The 20,613-nt window shown below is 37.9% G+C and overlaps 1 protein-coding gene across 1 annotated transcript in view; it reads left to right on the top strand.

Annotated features, from left to right (window-relative positions):
- The window catches only part of INKA2 (inka box actin regulator 2), a 33,583-nt gene extending 23,949 nt beyond the window's left edge, over positions 1-9,634 (top strand). The window contains exon 2 of the mRNA XM_014068447.2: positions 8,058-9,634. Within this exon, the coding sequence (XP_013923922.2) occupies positions 8,058-9,095 (1,038 nt within the window). The 3' untranslated portion in view covers positions 9,096-9,634. The remainder of the gene's footprint in view (positions 1-8,057) is intronic.
- The last annotated feature ends 10,979 nt before the right edge of the window (positions 9,635-20,613 follow it).

Here is a 20,613-nt window from a genome sequence, read left to right as displayed (position 1 = left end):
TGCTTTATTGCAGGCTAACTGCAGACTGCCAGGAGTTCGATCCTGACCAGCTCATGGTTGACTCAGCCTTTCATACTTCCAAGGTCAGTAAAATGAGGACCCTGATTGTTGGGCCAATAATGCTGACATTGGTAAACTGCTCAGAGTACTGAAAGCACTATGGAATGGTAAGCACTTTTCCTATTCCTATACACTTGCCACATCGATAGTTTCTAATATGATCGGTCTTTTGAATTTATTCTTATATGAAAAGATTTGGTTTTAATGTCAGGCATCTTTTTAAACTCTGCATTATTTGCATACCTATGTTGGAAAAAATTGCTTGAATACAAACACCTGAATCCATTGCTTTAACATCCAACCCTCTCCCGCGTGTCAAAGAATAAACCCCAATGGTATTGATGTAATTTCTATACATTCCTTTTGTGCTAATTATAACATCTTCTTCCAATAACCCAAATATTGTTCACTGGAGGCTCTGTTTCCTCCCCCTCGTTGTTAAAAGCTGCTGTGGCAATCCTTTCTTTCCTGTTCTCAGGGTTTCTCTGAACAACAATTTCCTCTCACACCTCTTTCATTCAGGGGAAGGACATCTGTCTTCCTTCCAATTATGAGAAGATTCTTTTCTGGCCGCACATTCAGCTGGGCTCTGTTATCACACTCTTACCCTGCTCTGTACCAAAATATGAACCTACTCCTCCAGCACAACAGATGTGATGACAAATTAGAAATGAAAACAAGTGTTGCCCAAGGGAATTGGATGGCACTGAATTCCAGGGAAGCCCTGCAGACTCTGAGCAAGAGAGATAGATGGAGAAATCAGGAATAAAGTATTTTAGATCTTTTAAGTAAGTCTCCATATACTGAAATATTTTATAATAAAACAGGAAAATAATGGACAGTTTATCTCTCACCCATTAAGTTCTGTTATACTGGTGGTTAAAATTGGGCATTATTTAAAAAAAAATAATCTCTGGATAAAAATTAACATGCTTAATTATATATGAATATTCTACATGTGTTTTTGAAGCAATATTGTCCTGCCAGCTTCTAAAGACTCAGGACAGTATTGTACGAGCACAATTAAATACAAGCACTGTTTTGCACAGCTAGTACACCAATGCGTGAATGTCACTGACATGTTCTTTTCCTTTAAAAGACATTTTGAAAGCGCTAGGAAAAAAAATCAGGATTTTTTTATGTGTGTATGACCCTTCTCTCTACCATAAGCATCTTCTAGAGCAGCGGTTCTCAACCTGTAGGTCGCGACCCCTTTTGGGGTCGAACGACCGTTTCACAGGGGTCGCTGAGACCAGCGCAACTCCACCTCGCATTCCTTGAAATCCCCCGCTGATGGGCTCCGGAGTCATCACTGACCGTGCAGTGTGTCACTGCAGCTCCACGACATAAAAAACATATGTGTCCGCGCACACCCCATACAATTAGCCTTGGAGACTTTGTAATGGCAGGAAAGTGTTCCTGCGAAGGAGGAGGGGTCCTGCTCCAGGCTGTAATTATGCGAGGCGTGCACGCGGTTATGTTTTCCACGCTGCTGCCAAGTACTTTTAACTATATCTAAATCCACAACCAGACCTGTCATCAAGAGCCAAACTCAGAAGCCCGAATTGGCTCCATTCACACAATGAAAACCTGCTTGCTAAAAGTACTATAAACCATGCACAAAGGAAAAGAGCAAAAAAAAATGCAAGTAAAAAATTTAAAAAATGATACAAGTGGAATTATTATTAGAAATAAAATGTAACACAGAAAATGATATGTATGAAAATATAAAGTTGGGTTTCCTGAAATGCCACCCAGAGAACCCATCAGAGAAAGTAAATAAGCAAGGGCAACAATGGAAATGAGGAAAGATGAGGAGGGAAAGGAAGAAAGGGTAAAGCAGAGGAAGTAAAGGAGGGGAATTAAGAGTAGGAGAGAGGGTAAGAGGAATGAGAAGAGAGGAAGAGCGTCGGAAAGAGGGGAAGAAGAAGGAGGGAAAGGAAGAAAGGGTAAAAGCAGAAGAAGTAAGAGAGGAATTAAGAGTAGGAGAGGAGAAGAGAGGGGGAGGGGAGGAAAGAGAGGGGAAGAAATAGGGAAAGGAGAGGAAGAAAGAATAGCAGTAGCAGTTAGACTTATATACCGCTTCATAGGGCTTTCAGCCCTCTCTAAGCGGTTTACAGAGTCAGCATACTGCCCTCAACAACAATCTGGGTCCTCGTTTTACCCACCTCGGAAGGATGGAAGGCTGAGTCAACCCTGAGCCGGTGAGATTTGAACCGCTGAGATGCAGATAGCAGTCAGCTGAAGTGGCCTGCAGTACTGCACTCTACCCACTGCGCCAGGCAAAGGCAAAGAAGGGAGGAAGAGAAGATAGAAGGAGCAAGGTTGTTGCAAAATAAAATGCAGTGGCAAGAAAGTGACCCAAATTGTATTCTATATATTTGTAAGAAAATAATGATTAATGATAATGATATAATTAATAGTAATTATAAGAGTGTATATTTGTGAATGAACTTGAAAGAGAATTTTTTTTAAAAAAAATAAAAGTTAAAAATAAACAATGCACGACGTTTGCCCAATAAATTAAGGTTAAGATTACCACCACCACCAAGGTTAAGAGCACTCCTGCAAACAACCCCAAACCAGGTTGAAGATCCATCCAGGCAGGGTAAGCAAGTTTGTGAATGCAGCTGCAGGCAACTTAGTTAAGGAGGCTGTGGGAATAAAGCCACTGTGTGTCTCTGTGTATGTGTGTTTATGATTGTATAGCAGCCAAGGTTGTCCAACCTCCAGGATGTGGTTCTTTTCAGACCCAAAATTTAGGAGCAGACAAGATGTTGGCTGCCTCTATAAAAAAGATATGGAGACTCTAGTCTAGAAAAAGTGCAAAGAAGAGCAACCAAGAGGATTAGGGGACTGGAAGCTCAAACATATGAAGAACAGTTGCAGGAACTGGGTATGTCTGGTTGAATGAAAAGAAGGACTTAAGGGTGATATGATAGCAGTCTTCCAATATCTGAGGGGTGCCCCAAAGAAGAGGGGAAGGGAGTAGAAGTAAAGTAAACTCTTAACACTTAGGCAAGAAAAACTAAAGCTACACCATGCTTCAAGACAAAATTTCATTTATTTGTAATTAGAAATAAATATTTCACAATATATAATTACATATTGTTTTTGTGATTAATCACTATGCTTTAATTATGTTCAATTTATAACAATATAAATACATCCTGCATATCAGATATTTACATTACGATTCATAACAGTAGGAAAAGTACAGTTATAGAGTAGCAACGAAAATAATTTTATGGTTGGGGGTCACCACAACATGAGGAACTTTATTAAAGGGTTGCAGCATTAGGAAGGTTGAGAATCACTGTTCTAGAGATTCTTATTTTTAAACTCTTCCTCCTTCTATTTCCTTGCATCCACTGTATTTCCATACCTTAATTGTTGGAATACGCAATGAATTGCTGTGTTTAAACAAAAAAATGTAATTTATGATTTCACATTGCATAATTTCTTCAGATGTAGTATATACCAAAAAGCATTAGCAGGGATTTGGAGTGAACTTTTTGAGGGCCTTGACTTCCTTTAGCCTGAAAGAAAAGTTTGTAATAGACTACTGTTTGATAACATATTATTTAAAACTCCTAAATTCAGTTTTTGCTTGACTCAACTATAGGATGAATAAATGGCAAATTAACATGACTCCAATATAGCAGATGAGAACCTATTCATATCTTGAGATGCAGTTTCACATTTCCTTATATACAATCTCCTATTGGGCCAAGTTTATGCAACATTGCTCCTCAGATGTCTTGAGTTCTTCCATTCAAGGGGGTCATTTTTTATTCCTGCAACTTGAAAATGTCTTGCTAAGGTTGTTTCTCATCTTCATGGTGTCCAGAGTTGCACTTTCAACCCTAGAAGCTTTTCAGTCCATGTTTAAAACAGGTGCACTTGCAAGACTCATCAAAATATCTGCCTTACAGATTTGGTTTCTATGGTTAGGTTTGGTTTCAGAGCCTGGTACTAACTCATTAATTTATGGCCAAAATTAAATTTAATTCCCTCTGTGATTTCATGGACTCTCTATGGAAGTCTCACATTAAGAAACATTACATTCTGATTTCTCTTCAGTTTATATAAACCATAAGTTAACTGTTTTTAAGGAACAGGAGCAAACATATTTTAATTGGTTGTTATTTTTAGGTTGCTTGCAACTTACTGTGTTGTTTTAACTGACTTCACAGCAAATTCTCCTAAAAGTGGAACACCAAAATCTGGTTACATCCAGCTGCAGTGTGGCTTATATAACAGTCTTTATATAACTTTGGTTAACAGTATCATGTGCATTGTGTTATTTAATATGATGTAAATTTGAGATTATATACGTAATAAAATTAAATATACAAGACAGGGGTGGGTTCCTGCCGGCTTTACTGCTGGTTCATTCGTCCGCGCACGCTGGATACACACTGTGTGTGCATGCGCAACTCAATTAAACTTGTTCTGTGCATGCGCAGAACATAAAAACAAGATGGCGGTGCCAAGGCCGCCGACCGAAGAACCAGTTTGGGGGCGTGACAGGCCTGGGTCACTGCCAGTTCCAGCGACCCATGCCGCCATACCACTACCGGTTCGGCCAAACTGGTAGGAACCCATCTCTGATACAAGATAAACTATATGAACTGTTGATTAAATAGGATAAAAAAAATTATTTCAAAATATGCGTGTGTTCATCTGTTTCATTTTTATCCGTGTTAAACTTCACTAATAAAAAAATCAAAGTTGCAAAGTAACTGCTAGATGGTAATAAAAGAAATTGCTTTTATATACAATATAATAATCCTAGATTAAGTTCAACACTAAACATACTTAACCTAGAACAATCTTGTGCTTTCTGAATGCTTTTGCTTAAAATATTCATCGTCTTGTTAATTAAGAGCTTATGTCAACAACAGTATAGACTGAGAAGTCTACTTTAAAAAGTAGGATCCATGAAGGGGACCTGCTTTCAAGAAAGTATAGTTAATATTTCATGCTCTATGTCGAGGGTACATAGTATTAAATTAATTTACTTCTAAGAAAATGCACATAGGATAGATTTAGTTAGGTACCAGATAAGTAATTAGCTTGGATTTCTACAGAGAATCACGATTTCTGTCATTTTTATAAGTATCATGATGCCAATGACATTATTGTGGCTTGGACTAGGTAGCTATACCCAAGATTTGTGATACAGCAGTGTATTTTGCCAAGTAGATTGAATCTTTAATTTTATTACTGACATTTTTCTCCTCATGCTCTTACATCCTTTGCTAAATTATAGTCTCCTCTGACTTCTATTAGATTTTTAAAGCCTTCTTGCAAGAATAGTTGAATTTACTGCCTTACATTTAATTTACAGTATGTGCAGTTGCTGGCACCTAAAATATGTAAGAATAAGCAAGTGTTCACATAACACTTTTGGCATAGTCTTTTGTCCCTTGGTGAGTTCTGTTGGATCATAGGATGCACTTGACTCTCTATAGCTGAAAGACAAGTTCCACCATTGAAAACACCACTGCTGCCATGTCAGTGATAGACAGATTGAAAAGAAGTATTAATTGGAGTGCGGGTGTAGGGCTCAGGAGGCCCAAATCCACAAGCTTATGCTGAGTTTACTAGATTCCTGTAGGCTAATTATTCTCTCTTAACCCAACCAGAGGTGGGTTCCTACCGGTTCAGCCTGCTTCAGTCGAGTAGGTAGTAACTCAGCCTGCCATGCCCCCCATCTTATTTTTGGCTTCTGCGCATACGCAGAAGTGTTTTTTTACAATACTGCGCATGCGTGCATGAAGCGCGTGCACGCAGCGCGTCCCTGAGCAAACCGGCAGTAGCAGCAGCTGGAACCCACCCAACATACTTCACATGATTGTTGTGTGGATATTTAAAAAAGGAGAAATCTAATTTATAGTTGTGATTATAAATAAGATGTGGGTATTACAGCCTTAAAATCTGGACAATTTTTATCTTTGTTCAGGCCATAATGCTATAAGTGATGAATCTGATTCTCTAGGGAAGACCTTTAATCTTGTATTTCTTCCAGTTCCCTCTCTCAGTAGAAGCAGAGAACAAGAGCTTCTGAAATATTCATATTTCCTAATGGTTCCTTGTGTCACATGAGACCTAGTTTAGGAGGATGCCCCCTCCTTTTCCCCAAAAAGGGGAGTTAATTGAATCAATGAACTGCACAGCCCAGCTCTACAACATATGCTGACTTTCCTATCAGCCACAGTCATTACTGCAGGACCCATTGTCACTCATCATTGCCTGATTACACCACTTGGCCTGCAAGGAAATTTGGTGGGAAGTGTCCAATGAGAGCATCCAAGCTGTTTCCCAGGTCACTTTTGCAATGCTTCAGATAAAGAAAGTCAGGGTGTTCCACTTACAAGGCAGAAAAGAAAGGAAGAGAGAGACAGAGAGAGGCAAACCTGGAGAAGAGGTAAGGTGATAGTTTTCTCTGAGGCTTACAGAACAGATGCCCTCTTCTCTCCCACCCCCACTCCGGAGGTTCTGCATATGAGTAACATAATAGCTGGTCTATAAAAAGAAGATGGCTGTGGCTTGTGCACTGTGCAGAAGCTTGATTGATTTGAACTTAAGATTTAACTGTAAACTTGCCAGAAAGAGAGAATTTTGAAATGGAACCTCAATTTAGGGAGTGTGCAACAGCTATATATTGTATGCATTCTGGCAGGCAGACTGGATTCTTGCTTCTATTTCAGCTGTTCCTGAATCCAATTTTGAAACTTACTACAGAAGACGTGGTTGCATGGTCACTGGCTTCTGAAGAACAATGTCAGTGACATTCAGCTCCCAAGGACATGGAAATTGCAGATAGTAGAGCATGCTTAGTAACATGAAGGCAGATAATCTTGGAGGCGTAATTGTAAGCCATGTATGGTAATTGTATAACTACATTACAACAGCATTGTACAGAAAGTGATTGTAGTCAGTTTGACCAAAATACAGGTTAAAATAGTCAGTGGTGGTTTTTTTTCATTGTCTTTGTAAACCTGGCTGAAAACCCAGAACATCAAATAATTCCGCCTTTCCCTTCAGTTCTAGAGAGTAAGGAGTAAGTAATGACAGCTGCTAGGAAGTATGCGGAGTTAGTTTTGTGAAGCTGCCTTGGGAAAAAACCTTCAGAAAAAAACGAACAAAGTAGAACAGTTACAGTAGAAGTTGGGAAGAGCTGGCATGTTTAACATACTATTTGGGTTACAAGAAGACAATTTGCCAATAATACTGCAACCTGAAAATAAAAACAGCCTTGTTATGTTTTAATTAATGAATTTGTATGCATTTTTTTCATTCAATCACTGTTCTGATTTTCAATTTGATTATACATTTCTTGTTCTGAATTGATGGAACATTACTTTTCCCGAACAGCAAATAAAATGCAGGTGTGTCTGTTGTGTATAGCCCCTACACACACACACACACACACACACACACACACACACACACAGTTTTTTGTGAAGGATTGTGGAGATGATTCTTGAATTTTTTTATTGGAAAGTCATAGATATGTAATTATGGTTTTTAAGTTTAACAATCTTGTTGGTAACAATAAAATGTCACATGATAATTTCTTCAAATGTTTCTTAATGTTTGATTAAAAATATAAAGTGTTCTGAGAAAATAAAGGAATAGAATGTGGTATGTGCTGATTAATTAAATTCATCCTTTCTATAATAAAAATCATGGTAAAAAACAAAGAAGACTAAAATTGATGCAACCCATTAATGCAATCAAATCAAATTGTCTCAGAATATATGACTTATATTTTATAAGCAATTAAAAATATTAATAAGCCAAAGCATGTAATGTGAAAATTATATAACCGTGCATTTAAAAATCAGGATAAAAGTTGGATGTAATGGAAAATATTATGATAAATGTAAAATGCAGAAGTAGATTACAGTTGATTCGCATATTCGCATATTTCATTATAAATGTTAGTGAATACTGCCTTTATCCTCTGTCTTTTTCTTTTACAACAGATATCCATGAAGGAGGTTGGAGACGGGCTGCATGAACAGATGAACTGCATGATGGGTGCTCTGCAAGAACTGAAACTGCTCCAGGTCCAGACAGCTTTGGAACAGCTGGAGATTTCAAGTAACCCAAACCAGGTTTCAGGAATTGGCCAGCATAACTACTATCAAAACAATAAGGAGATGCCAAGGGCAAGGCTTGATGCCAGCCAAGAGAATGAGACCCTGCTGGGAAAACGTTATTTGGACAACTGCAGATCTTCAGCCTTTTTATGCTCAAGTCCTGTGTCACGCTCTACCAGCTTGTGCTGCCGTATTTCTTTGCCAGACACTAACCATGGGCACATAGCTTCATCCCTTAGCAGCATAGGTAGTGAGGATGACAGTGGACCTTCTTCAACTGCGAGCACAACAGAGTATCATTCACCAAGAATGTTGGAGTCATCTAGTGACAACACAACAAGCAGTTGGCTTACTCAAGACACCAGCTGCTTGTCTGAGACTAAGTCAGTTTGTAAGGATTGTTGGTTTTCTGATGAGAACAAAGACTGGACTTGCTCATTAATGTCTCAGAGTAGGAACAGACAACCTTTGATCCTGGGTGATAACATCTTTGCTGATCTAGTTGGTAATTGGCTGGATTTACCAGAGATAGACAGAAAAGGAGAAAAGAATGAGGCATCTCTGCCAAGTAGCAAGTCCCAAGAATTCTACAAGAAATTTTCCCTCACAGCCAATCTCTTCAAGAAATTTTTAAGGAGTGTCCGGCCAGATAGAGACAGATTACTAAAAGAGAAGCCCTGCTGGCTGCCCACAAAGAGCAAAGAGACAGAGATCTTAAAGAGGCCACAAACAGGCAACAAACAGAAGGGGCTGTTTTACTTTCCAGTACGTGGGAGCACAGCAAATTCTCAAGACAAAGTCAACAGGTGTGAAAAGAAGGAAGGAAGGAAAGCCAAGCCCAAACCCCATGCCAAGAAGGTCCACACCACAATAGAACATACTCAATCTGGGTTTGATTTTAACACAGCAGTCTGGGTCTGAATTCCAAGACTCATCATTTCAATTGCTAAAACTGTTCTGTCCAGAACTAGAGAGAAGTAAGAACAAGGAAAGAAATATTTTTTCAGACCTCAGACCAGGATGGGGAAACAATGAAGAAGATGGTTTCTATAGAACAAGTTAACATATATAAGTAGATAGACATTACTACCCCAAGCACAACTTGTCTGACAAAATGTATTTCATAAATGGAACTTAAGTTTCCTAAGGTAGTGCTTGCCAATGTCGATCGTTTGGATAAGCTTCAAGTTTGCCAAATATATTCACTTTGTCTCCAGGTCAGGTAGCAACAGAACATTAGGTCACAAGTGTAAGAGTGTGTTACATGTATGTCTGTGTGATTGGATTTATTTTTTTAAACTCTGCTTTTTTTTGCGAGCACTAATTCCTGGATTATGCACCAGGCAAATGAATAAGCACTTGACAATGAAGTTATAAATGAGGTGTAAGTTTGTAAGAAGAGACAGACTGTGGGACTTGAATGTAGACTGATGGAGTTGGTACAACCAGTTTATCCCTCTGTTCTTTTTTTAAAAAAAATAGTTATTTCTGTCTCACCCACCACAATCCATCCTGTACTAGAATTATGTCCAAGGAGTACTATGTTACTAGTCGCGTTCCCATCACCCCAACATCTCAATGAGCAAGAATTATTCATATTTGATTTTTTTTTGCCTTCAAAGCCTTAAACTCTGAATGCCTCACTGAAACCCAAGCTCTAACAGACCTTTTCCTGATTTTGTATTTTCTTTTTGCATTTCTTACTGTGTGTGAACATAGTTGCAAAAATGTAGTTTTCTCCAGGGATCATCTCCCCAAGAGTTTATTAATAAAAGTGACATTCCTCTCCAAACTGTCTCCAAATGAGACTGCTTGTACATTCATACATTCTTTAGCAAACTGTTATATTGTCTACATAGGAAAATGGAAAAACCAGTCATGATGTCAGTTATTTAGTGAAACTTTCTTTCATTAGTATTTTGTCCAAAAGTTACAATACACACCAGGAAGCATTTGTATTTATTGTAAATTTCTAGGAGATAGTTAAAATCTTGTAGATACTAAAGACAAATCAGAATCCTTTTTGAGGGGGTGGAGGGAATACACAATAAGAACTATGCTGCATAACCACAACTAGCCTTTAATTCCAGATTTGAGTCCTGTTTGATCGTGGAATTTAGTGGTGACTTTGTTCCAGTTACTGTATTTTAAGCTACACCACTGCAAGTTTCTCTTGTGGAATAAAGTGAAGGTATATTTTCCTTCCATTTATACCACTCAACCCTTTGAAAGGAAGGATGAGATATAAATGCAAGCGATTGATTGGATCAGTCTATCTGTGTGGATAAGCTTTCTCCAGGCATGTGAATCTGTGTCCATGGACCCCCTGTTTATTTCAAATGATAGAACCATTCTGTACTATCAAAGTGATTAATACTCAGTCTTTAATTATTTGGGAATTAATGTAATCTTTTGCTAATGGGGCGTATACTCAACAGTTTGATTAAAGAAAAGTAGGTTTGTGATCCTTTCCCATCCTTAATATGGAAATCTGTATATATAATAATCTAACCCCCTCCTCCCCCCAAGTTGTAATAGAGTTCAGTTTAATTTATACACCCTCAGATTCTTCTTAAATGTTTACTTAATAATTTAGGGCATGTCAATGAAGGCACTGTATAATTTTTATAGAATGAGAAGAAAAAAACCATAAGTGCCAGTGCTGTCTAATTACACAAAATGTGTTTCTGTTTCAGCTACTGAAAGCAAACAGCCAAGTTTTAAAGACCATTAGGAGATTTGAAGACGCTTGAGTGTGTTTTCTTTTACCCCTGCGAATGAATTAAACATAGGCATAACACAAGCACTACTTTTGCCCTTAGAAGGAATCAAAAGATGCTGAAAGATATTTGGTGGGCATAGAAACAAGTACACGTTTTCTTTTTTTCCCCACAGACTTCGAAGCACTTTTCTTAGTCTCTGTAAAGAGCCACCCAATAAGTTGAAGATCTCATAATATTCCAAGCCCACCGAAATGATCTTTCTGCACAATGGGTGACAAACAATGTTAATAATAAAAAAAATTATCTTAACACCATTAAACAATTGAAGAGTTATAAGGATTTCAAAAGACTAGTCTATCGGTGATCATTTGCTTATAAAATCAATGAACAGCTTTTGGCTAACATCCAACATTTATATTTATCCAAGCTAGTGGGGATGGAATGGAATAGAATAGAATGAAATACATAGAATAGAATAGAATAGAATAGAATAGAATTAATTATTGGCCAAATGTGATTGGATACACAAGGAATTTGTCTCCAGTGCATAAGTTCTTAGTTGTATGCACTAACAACAAAGTAAGGTCAAAGATCATAAATCATAGTTACAATCATTAATCATAATATAGTCAGAGATTCAGGACATGTTGGGTAGGTGGGATTTCGAAAGCAGCAGCATGACATCAATTCTGCCCTTTCTGTAAATGTCCTGTGATGTTGTATATACATACAAAAGGGTCAGCTTAACATTTGATTGCATGATACTGCTTTTGTCATTCTAATTGAAGAGTTGGATCCTGTGGACAACTGCCTTGACTTCATGAAATATTAAAGGGAAAAGCTTGTTTGAATCCTTTCTATTCTGAGTTTAGACTCCTCTTTGGTACAGAGATGACTTTAGTTACCTGATATACTAACAGCAGCTTTCAAAACTTATTGCATCCTATTGTAATGCTTAAGCAACTAAGGGTGGAATCTGCATTTTGTAGCAATGTGGCTTTCTGGGCATGCTCAGTACATAGCATTGAGTTGGCTCCCCCAATTTTACCCAACTGATGTCTAGAACAGTCCTCAAAATCTTGCAGAAGTCCTCCAGGAACTTGCTTACCAAGCAAGGGGAAAAAATCATCTGAAGTACAATCACCAGTCAGCTGTCCATGGACACAATAGGATCAAAGAAATAAGTGCATTTCAACACTCTTGTTGCCACAAGGTAATCCCTAATAAAGGTTCTTATATATGCTCAGTTGGATATGCTCTTCATTTTACTTCAGTTAAGCTCTAGGTATCTCTTGTGTCATTTCATTCCAACTTCCACTGAAAACCAGAGGGTTTTCTCTGACCACATGTACAATTTGATGAAAGGGAACACACTTAAATTTTCTGGAAAAAGAAATGAATTTCTGGAAACAAAAGTTCATGGATAGAGTATGCTATTGTCAGTTTTCTCAGGTAGCCAGACATACAACAAGATAAATGAGCTATAAGTCTACATTAAAAGAAACTTGCAAGTCTGAAAGAACAAATTACCATCTTTTTACATTCTGGTAAGTGACAATCCAGGTAAAAGTAGAAAATATTTTAAGGATAGACAGCAACTACCTGCCGTACTATGCAAGTAAGTCACAAATCAGAAGGAAATATATGGCTCCGTACAGAACTCATAACCTTTGAGAGATACAATAAAATATAAAGTGGCAGATGTTTACAAATGCAGTTAAAGAGAATGAAATCTATTGAGCCTAATGAGCAGCATGTAAAATGCATGTGAGAATAGTGCAACCAAAAACATGCAACACACCTGCTTTTCATGATATTTTTTCATTACTATAAACTCCTCCCCTAGCCTGCCTGTTCACACACAAGAAACGAGCTCAGTTCAAGCTCACTACTTGAGGATTTATAAATAAGGTAATATGAGCCGATTTTGCCATGACACCTGGTTCTTAGCAAATGGTTTAATCCTCCCCCACAACAGCTGTCAGCAGCCCTGTTTTCCTGCTGTCTGACAAGGAAGCCAACTGGAACATGTCCTGAGAAAGAGACCTTTGGCCCTACTGCCTTTTCCTGAAAGCTGTGCTGAAGGCATCAGAATACTGTCTCCTTTATATGAGATGGGAAAGAGATAAGAGAAAGAGAGGTAGCAGAAAGAGAAAATATTTCAGACAGAAAGTCTTCCCATTACCATGTTTCAAAGTAGAGAAGAGAGGACCATAATGACATTTTCCTTTGGGAAGATATTATTGTCAGGCCCGCAGCCATCTTCTGTATCTTTGGCCTGTCACAATTTTCATTATTCTACTATGCATTTTCTATGCAAAATGGGAAGGGGCTTGTATGACGTTAGATGACATAACAAAATTCTTTCTAGACAGCCAAGGTCATCCTTTGTCTTTGCACCTCTGCACCTGACCGGAACTGGGTGGGTGGAACTGCCAGCATGGCAGTGGAAGATTGGACCATGTGATTGACGTGTGGGGGCAAGATCTTGAACATTCAACTGGATGGGGAAAACTGGGAAGCTTTCAGATTTGGGTTTTCCCAGATGTGCCAACATGGCTCTCTTAATAAATTAGAACTTTGAGGAATGCTTTCCTTGGACTCTGATTTAATTTTGGATGCTATTTGGAACCCTGACATTCTTCCCATTACCATGTTTCAAAGTAGAGAAGAGGGGACAGAAAGATGACATTTTCCTTTGGGAAGATATTACAAGCTAACAAGAAAAAAATGAAATTAACATGTTTCTTGCATGGTTTCTTGCACAGAGTTTCTACACATTCTAGTACAGAATGACAGAATTGGAAGGGACATTGGACATCTGCCTATCTATTACCAGCTTTAGGCTGCAGCAGAAACACCCTTCCAGTCCCTGAAATGAAAAAGCTCTCTCAGTGAACCCGTAGTAACTGGTAACACTGTTTGAGAAATTAAGAAATTAAGTCAGGGGAACCCACAAATGCTTTTTCAAATGTGTTCCTTATTAATACAGTAAAGACACCATACTTGTTTATGAGGTTAAAAATAGGTCTGAGGCCCAGGAAGGCTGCAAAAGTTTAGAAAAGGATTTAGAAAACAATAGGTCACTTCCTTTAATATCCACTTTACAGCTTAAATGGGCCTAACAGCTCTGTACATGGACTTTGAAAATGAGATGTAGCTTCAAAGTCTTCTGCATATAACTATGGACCATCTGTTTGCTCCATTCCGTGACCAGCGAAAGTATGAAAATCTTAAACCCCACCACACCCCCCTCCTCAATCCATCTACTGAAAATTGACCTGGCTGGAATCAGATACAGTTCACAGATGGATTGCCATAATGTACTTTAAATTGCCACATGCTCAAAACCCATTTGGGGATTATGTAAATTGCCTCCCAAATTATCAAAAATCACATCTTTAGGAAAAATGCAATAATGGTAAGTCTTTAAAAGATCCAAGAAATGTTACCATAAAGGAAACTTGTTCTGGTAGAGGAATGGTTTATGAATCACAGTTAAAGTTTTGGCAGAATCTACATTAGACTATTGGCTGTATTCCCATAAGAGGAAAGTGAACATTGACAATGTTGTACAGACAGCGAGACAAATTACGAGGAACACAATACAACCTGCAGTCATGCTTGTAACTCCCTTTTAATCTAGACTCGCAGACAATCTTGCTCAAGTTAGAATTTCAAAGGCACCAATAATTGCTATCTTACTGCCTTAGTGATTTTTCCTGAAATTCAAATAAAGGCCTTGGTTGCCTGTTGATATAAAATGACTCGCCATTTTTAGGAATGGGGCATGTCTAATTAGCCTGAAAGAGGTATTTAATGAGGTACCATTAGATGCCTGCATCTTGCATGGGATTTCAATACAATAGCACATTACGTCTCATCCCACCCCATTAATTACCAAGCTCTCACCCTTTCTCATACCCTTATTTCACACAGTTATCATGTGGAATAATAAGGAATGCAACTCCCTAGATGTATTCCATGCATGCATTCTTGAATATTATTTTAATTTAAACATAGTTCCCTAGGTTTCTGTGATAATGAAAGGCATAAACTTAAGTTTATTTTATTTTTATTTTGTATTTATTAACGTCTCACCTTTATTATTTTACTAATGTAATACCTGAGTTTGACTTTTAGTATTTTGGCCCAGTGCAAAGTGTGAATCCAAACAATGGCAGTCACACATTCAGTTCTGCCCTATCTGTTCACAAGACATCTGATAAAAATCACCTCACAATTGTTTATCACACAAAAGATAGAAATCATACAATGCACATAATTTGCTCAGTGAAACAATGATGCAAATAACATTCATTAGATACCAAGAGACAGTCATAATCAATCTATTCCTTGCCACATGTATGGTGATTTACTCCTTAGGGGGTAAGTCAGGAGAATCAGGAAATCATAGGATTTGAATTTTGGATCTATGACCTATGAACATTTAGTAAAATATTTATTCCCATTAATAATTTGCTTCCTTTAAAATTGCCATCTTTTGTCATTTGCAGCTTTGAATTTTAATCTGTCAATTGACCTTTATACATTTATTTTGAAAAATGGACCATCTGTCAGTTTAAGTGGCAACAATAGTAATCTTTTCCTGCACTACATGAGAATACAGGTAGTCCTTGTCTTGCGACCAGTCACTTAGCGACTGGTCCAAATTATGATAGACCCTGAAAATCACAGAATCAAAGTTCTGATGTCTGCCCCGCCCCTCACAGTCACATGACTGCACTTTAGGTGGCTTGCAACTGGCCTGCATTTATAGCTGTTTGCAATTCTCTGCAGTGATATGATCATAATTTATAATTCTTTTGCCAGATACCGGTGTTTACTTTCAGTTTCCAGCAAAAAAACACAAAGTTTGGTTAATGACCATGTATTCACTTACTATCACACATTCACTTAGCAAGCATCACCCAAAAAGTGATTAAATCAGTTGTTTGGTCACGTGGTAATCCCCTTTATGACCATTGTGACATACAATCAAAATAGTGGAATCAATTATAGTCATAAGTCAAGGACAACCTGTAACTGCATGTGCATTCAGGTTTATGTGTCATATCCCCTGTGATTATGGGAAGTATTACAGGTAGAAAAGATAATCAAGCAACGAATTAGTGAACACCTTGAAGTAAACAAAGTAATAGCCAAAAGTCAACATGGGTTTGTCAAAAACAGATCATGCCAGACTAATCTTCTTGCATTCTTTGACAAAGTGACAAAGTGACAAAGTGACAAAATTAGTGGACCAGAGGAATGGCGTCAATATAGTTTACTTGGACTTCAGTAAGGCATTTGATAAGGTAGACCATAACCTACTACTAAATAAAGTAGAAGAATGTGGGTTAGACAGCATCACCACCAGATGGATTTGTAACTGGCTGACCAACCACATTCAACATGTAGTCCTCAATGGAACTGCATCTACATGGAGGGAAGTATGCAGTGGAGTACCCCAAGGCTCTGTTTTAGGCCCAGTACTCTTCAACATCTTCGTCAATGATTTGGATAAGGGAATAAATGGGGAACTCATCAAATTTGCAGATGACACCAAGCTGGCAGGAATAGCCAACACTCCAGAAGATAGGCTTAAGATACAGAAGGTTTTTGACAAATTTGAACATTGGGCACTCTCTAATAAAATGAAATTCAATGGTAAAAAGACTAAGATTCTACATTTAGACAAGAAAAATGAAATGCACCGGTACAGCATAGGTGGTACCTTGCTCAATAATAGTAACTGTGAGAGGGATCTTGGGGTCCTAGTGGACAATCATTTAAATATGAGCCAGCAGTGTGCAGCAGCTGCCAAAAAAGCCAACACAGTTCTAGGCTACATAAACAGAGGGATAGAATCAAGATCATGTGAAGTGTTAATACCACTTTATAATGCCTTGGTAAGGCCACACTTGGAATACTACATTCAGTTTTGGTCGCCACAATGTAGAAAAGATGTGGAGACTCTAGAAAGAGTATAGAGAAGAGCAACAAAGATGATTAGGGAACTGGAGACTAAAGCATATGAAGAATGGTTGCAGGAACTGAGTATGTCTAGTTTAATGAAAAGAAGGACTAGGGGAGACATGATAGCAGTGTTCCAATATCTTAGGGGTTGCCACAAAGAAGAGGGAGTCAAACTATTTTCCAAGGCACCTGAGGGTAGAACAAGAAGCAATGGGTGGAAACTAATCAAGAAGAGAAGCAACTTAGAACTGAGGAGAAATTTCCTGACAGTTAGAACAATTAATCAGTGGAACAGCTTGCCTCCAGAAGTTGTGAATGCCCCAACACTGGACGTCTTTAAGAAGATGTTGGATAGCCATTTGTCTGAAACGGTATAGGGTTTCCTGCCTAGGCAGTGGGTTGGACTAGAATACCTCCAAGGTCCCTTCCAACTCTGCTATTGTATTGTATTGTATTGTATTGTATTGTATTGTATTGTATTGTATTGTATTGTATTGTATTGTATTGTATTGTATTGTATTGTATTGTATTGTATTGTATAAAACCAGTATCTCCACCTTTTTCTGGTATCGTAATTCCTAAATAACAATGCCCACAACATATAAACTTCCAGTTTGGCAAAGGCTAATTTGGGAGAAATGTAATTGTATGTGCAGCACATGAGGAGAGGATGAACATTTTGAAGAAAGTGGAAATAATATTTCTGTAGTAGGGAGTGTTTGCCTTTTGGCAAGAAAACAGATATCTGACTTGCCAGTTCCATCTACAGCTGTTTTGAAGAGTTTAGAGATGGAGCCCTATTTGTTTCATTTATCATGTTCTAATATCTCAGATATTCTACAGTTCTTGGTTTAATTATCCTCAGAGATGTCTGAATAGCAATGTCGGGGCAATCACACCTAGAAGGTGTAAAACTAAGCATTCATTTCTCATTAAAAGCATAAAAATGTATGTTAGCAAAGAGGTCACTCGGGGTGAGCAGATCTAATTAGGAGCCTTGCTCCCATGTTGCTTAGCAACCAGGTAGACAAAACATTTGTCTGAATTTCATGCTTCTATAGAAAGCCTATCTGTTGTGTTTTGGCAGAGAAAACAGTTTTTTTTAAAAAAAAAAATGCTGCTGTGCCCTCCTAACTTCTAAAACACAACATTTGAAACCTTCTTCACTCTTGAATTCATTCTGATTAATTCAGTCAGCATTAGGATTCATGTGCAGAATGGGAATTGTGTTCAAACATGATAACTATTCCTGAATAATTTAGTATCACATTTTTCATTTACCAGTTTCATAAGCAGTTCTAAAGGGCAGATCTGGAATCATTTCCGTCAAAATTATGAAAAAAGTGATAGACGAACCGGGGGGGGGGGCATATTGAGCTGCAAGTATGTAGTTATAATTCCGATAGAAGAGAATATTTTAGTTCAGGGCTGAACTGTGGAGTCAAGCTTTGGTTGATTTTATTTTTGCAGAAACATCTGCAAGGAAACAACCAAGCAGCCCATCATTATAATTCAATCCAAATGGTCCTGTATTCCATCATTTGTTCTGGCTTGTTTAAAATATCATATAATACAAATCTTGCAATGCTGAAGTAAAAATCAATACAACCTTCCCAAGCCCACCTTTCTTATTTTCAGCATGAGCAGAGATGTTCTTTAAATGTAACAAGACTTCTAACTCATGTCAACTTCATGAAGGAACAGTACTCATGCAACTATGATCGATTTCATCAATCAAATCAATGGAATTCTCTTACTGTATCTCTGTCTCTGTCTCTGTCTCTGTCTCTGTCTCTGTCTCTGTCTCTGTCTCTCTCTCTCTCTCTCTCTCTCTCTCTCTCTCTCTCTCTCTCTCTCTCTGTGTGTGTGTGTGTGTGTGTGTGTGTGTGTGTGTGTGTGAGAGAGAGAGAGAGAGAGAGAGAGAGAGAGATGGGGGGAAAGATATTTTTATTCTGGAGACCAAGACACCATACTTTTACATATAGCACACTCTCAACCTTTTTCGTCTCAACTACATGGTTGTGAGATACAGTAGCTTGGGCTGAGAGATAATGAGCAGCACTAAGTCACCCATTGAGTGTCTATACTAAAAATAGACTTGACCCTGAATGTTCCTAGTCCAACACCTGAACCACTGCATCACTCTGATCCTGGTATGATTATGTTTCCAAGGCAAAGGTCTACACAATGATTCTTACCAATATAACTTTCTCAGTGCCCAGCAGCTCTCATGTGAATTAAAGCTTCTCTTGGCTCCACATTCAGAAGACGTAAATATGGAATGTAATTTGTGTATCTGTGTGGAACTAAGGAAGGAATTCTTCATATCAATAATTTCATAAAGGAATTAGTTATTAACTTTAATTATGAGCCCAGTGAACCTAATAAAGGGAGGAAAAAAACATCCCTTTCTGCTTTACTCAAGTGAAGACAGGGCTGTAGAAGTGCAGCAAATGACTACTGGCCCTACCAGCAAGCAGTCCCACATCTCAGCCCCTGTCTCAGAGCCTATGACAACTCGCCACAGCCAACTCAGCCATCTCTCTGCAGCCAATTTGTTGTGGCCAACTCATTGCAGATCACCTCACTGAGGAACATTCCCCATGTGTTACACTGATATCGAAGAAATAGTCAAAAAGAATCATTAAATAAAAGATGCCAAAGAAGGGACAAAATAAAATGTGAATAACAAACATTAAAATAATTTTAAAAATAATTTTAAATAATTAATTTGAATTGTTGAATTATCCCGCAAGGAGTTGTCTCTTGATGAGTTGGCCATGGTGAATTGTCTGCAGTGAATTGATTGTGGCAAGCTGATCGTGGCAAGTTGGCCGTGGCAAGTTGGCCATTGTGAGTTGGCTTAGACGAGTTGTCCCATTCTGCCTGTCTTATTGCTCACTTTCTCTGCCTCCGTAGCTAAGTCCACTCATAGAACAATTGCTCAGCTTCACACCCTCTACAGACTTCCCATACCTTCAGCCCTGAATATAAGGGAACAAGGTGGCTCCAACAAGGATCTGAAAGTGGAGGAATCAAAACAGCAAAAATGACCACGTAAATCCAGTTGAAACATGTCCCCTTTTATGTTATAACGCATGAAAACATCATCACAATTTTCACTTCTCCTTTTTTTCTGGTTTCTAAACATCTTGTACAACAAACTCAAAAGCTTACAAATATTATATAAAACTTTGGTTGGATTAATAAAGGCATTGCCTTTATAGATTTCTTTTTCTGACATAGCTAATCTTTTTTCTTTTCCATGCCTCCTTTTATGCAGTCGGAGACCACTTGTCAAGAAAAGTGATTGGTAATTTAAAAACATCATCATTGTTATCATTGAATCACATATCTGTGGATCTGAAATAAAATTTCTCAAGCGTTCCACTGAAAGGAAGAGAAAAATATATTTTACTTTTTGACTAATTTCAATGGGAGACTTGGAACTATTGACAAAGCAAGAAGGAAGCATTACAATATCAAATCAATAAAAAATGCATGACAGATGCTGCTTTGCACTTTCCTTTCCTTTACAGGTCACACAAAGTGACTGTTTTGTTTTTATTTAAATGAATAGTCAGATGCACTTATCAGTAATGGTGTCCAGTTAAGAATTTCTGCTGCATCAAAGGCAAAACCAATACAATAAATAAATAAAATAAGCAGTTTTAAAAAAATATTTCTGTATTTTCTTTACATTTTTTTTGTCTGTATTTGTTCCAATATTACCAGGA

This window comes from Thamnophis sirtalis, unplaced genomic scaffold (genome assembly GCF_051295495.1).
Source record: "Thamnophis sirtalis isolate CommonGarterSnake01/CBP01778 unplaced genomic scaffold, rThaSir2_p1.2 scaffold_7, whole genome shotgun sequence".
In the NCBI taxonomy this organism is placed as follows: domain Eukaryota; kingdom Metazoa; phylum Chordata; class Lepidosauria; order Squamata; family Natricidae; genus Thamnophis; species Thamnophis sirtalis.
The sequence above is the reverse complement of the archived record's forward strand: the minus strand, read 5'-3'. Positions and strand labels throughout refer to the sequence as shown.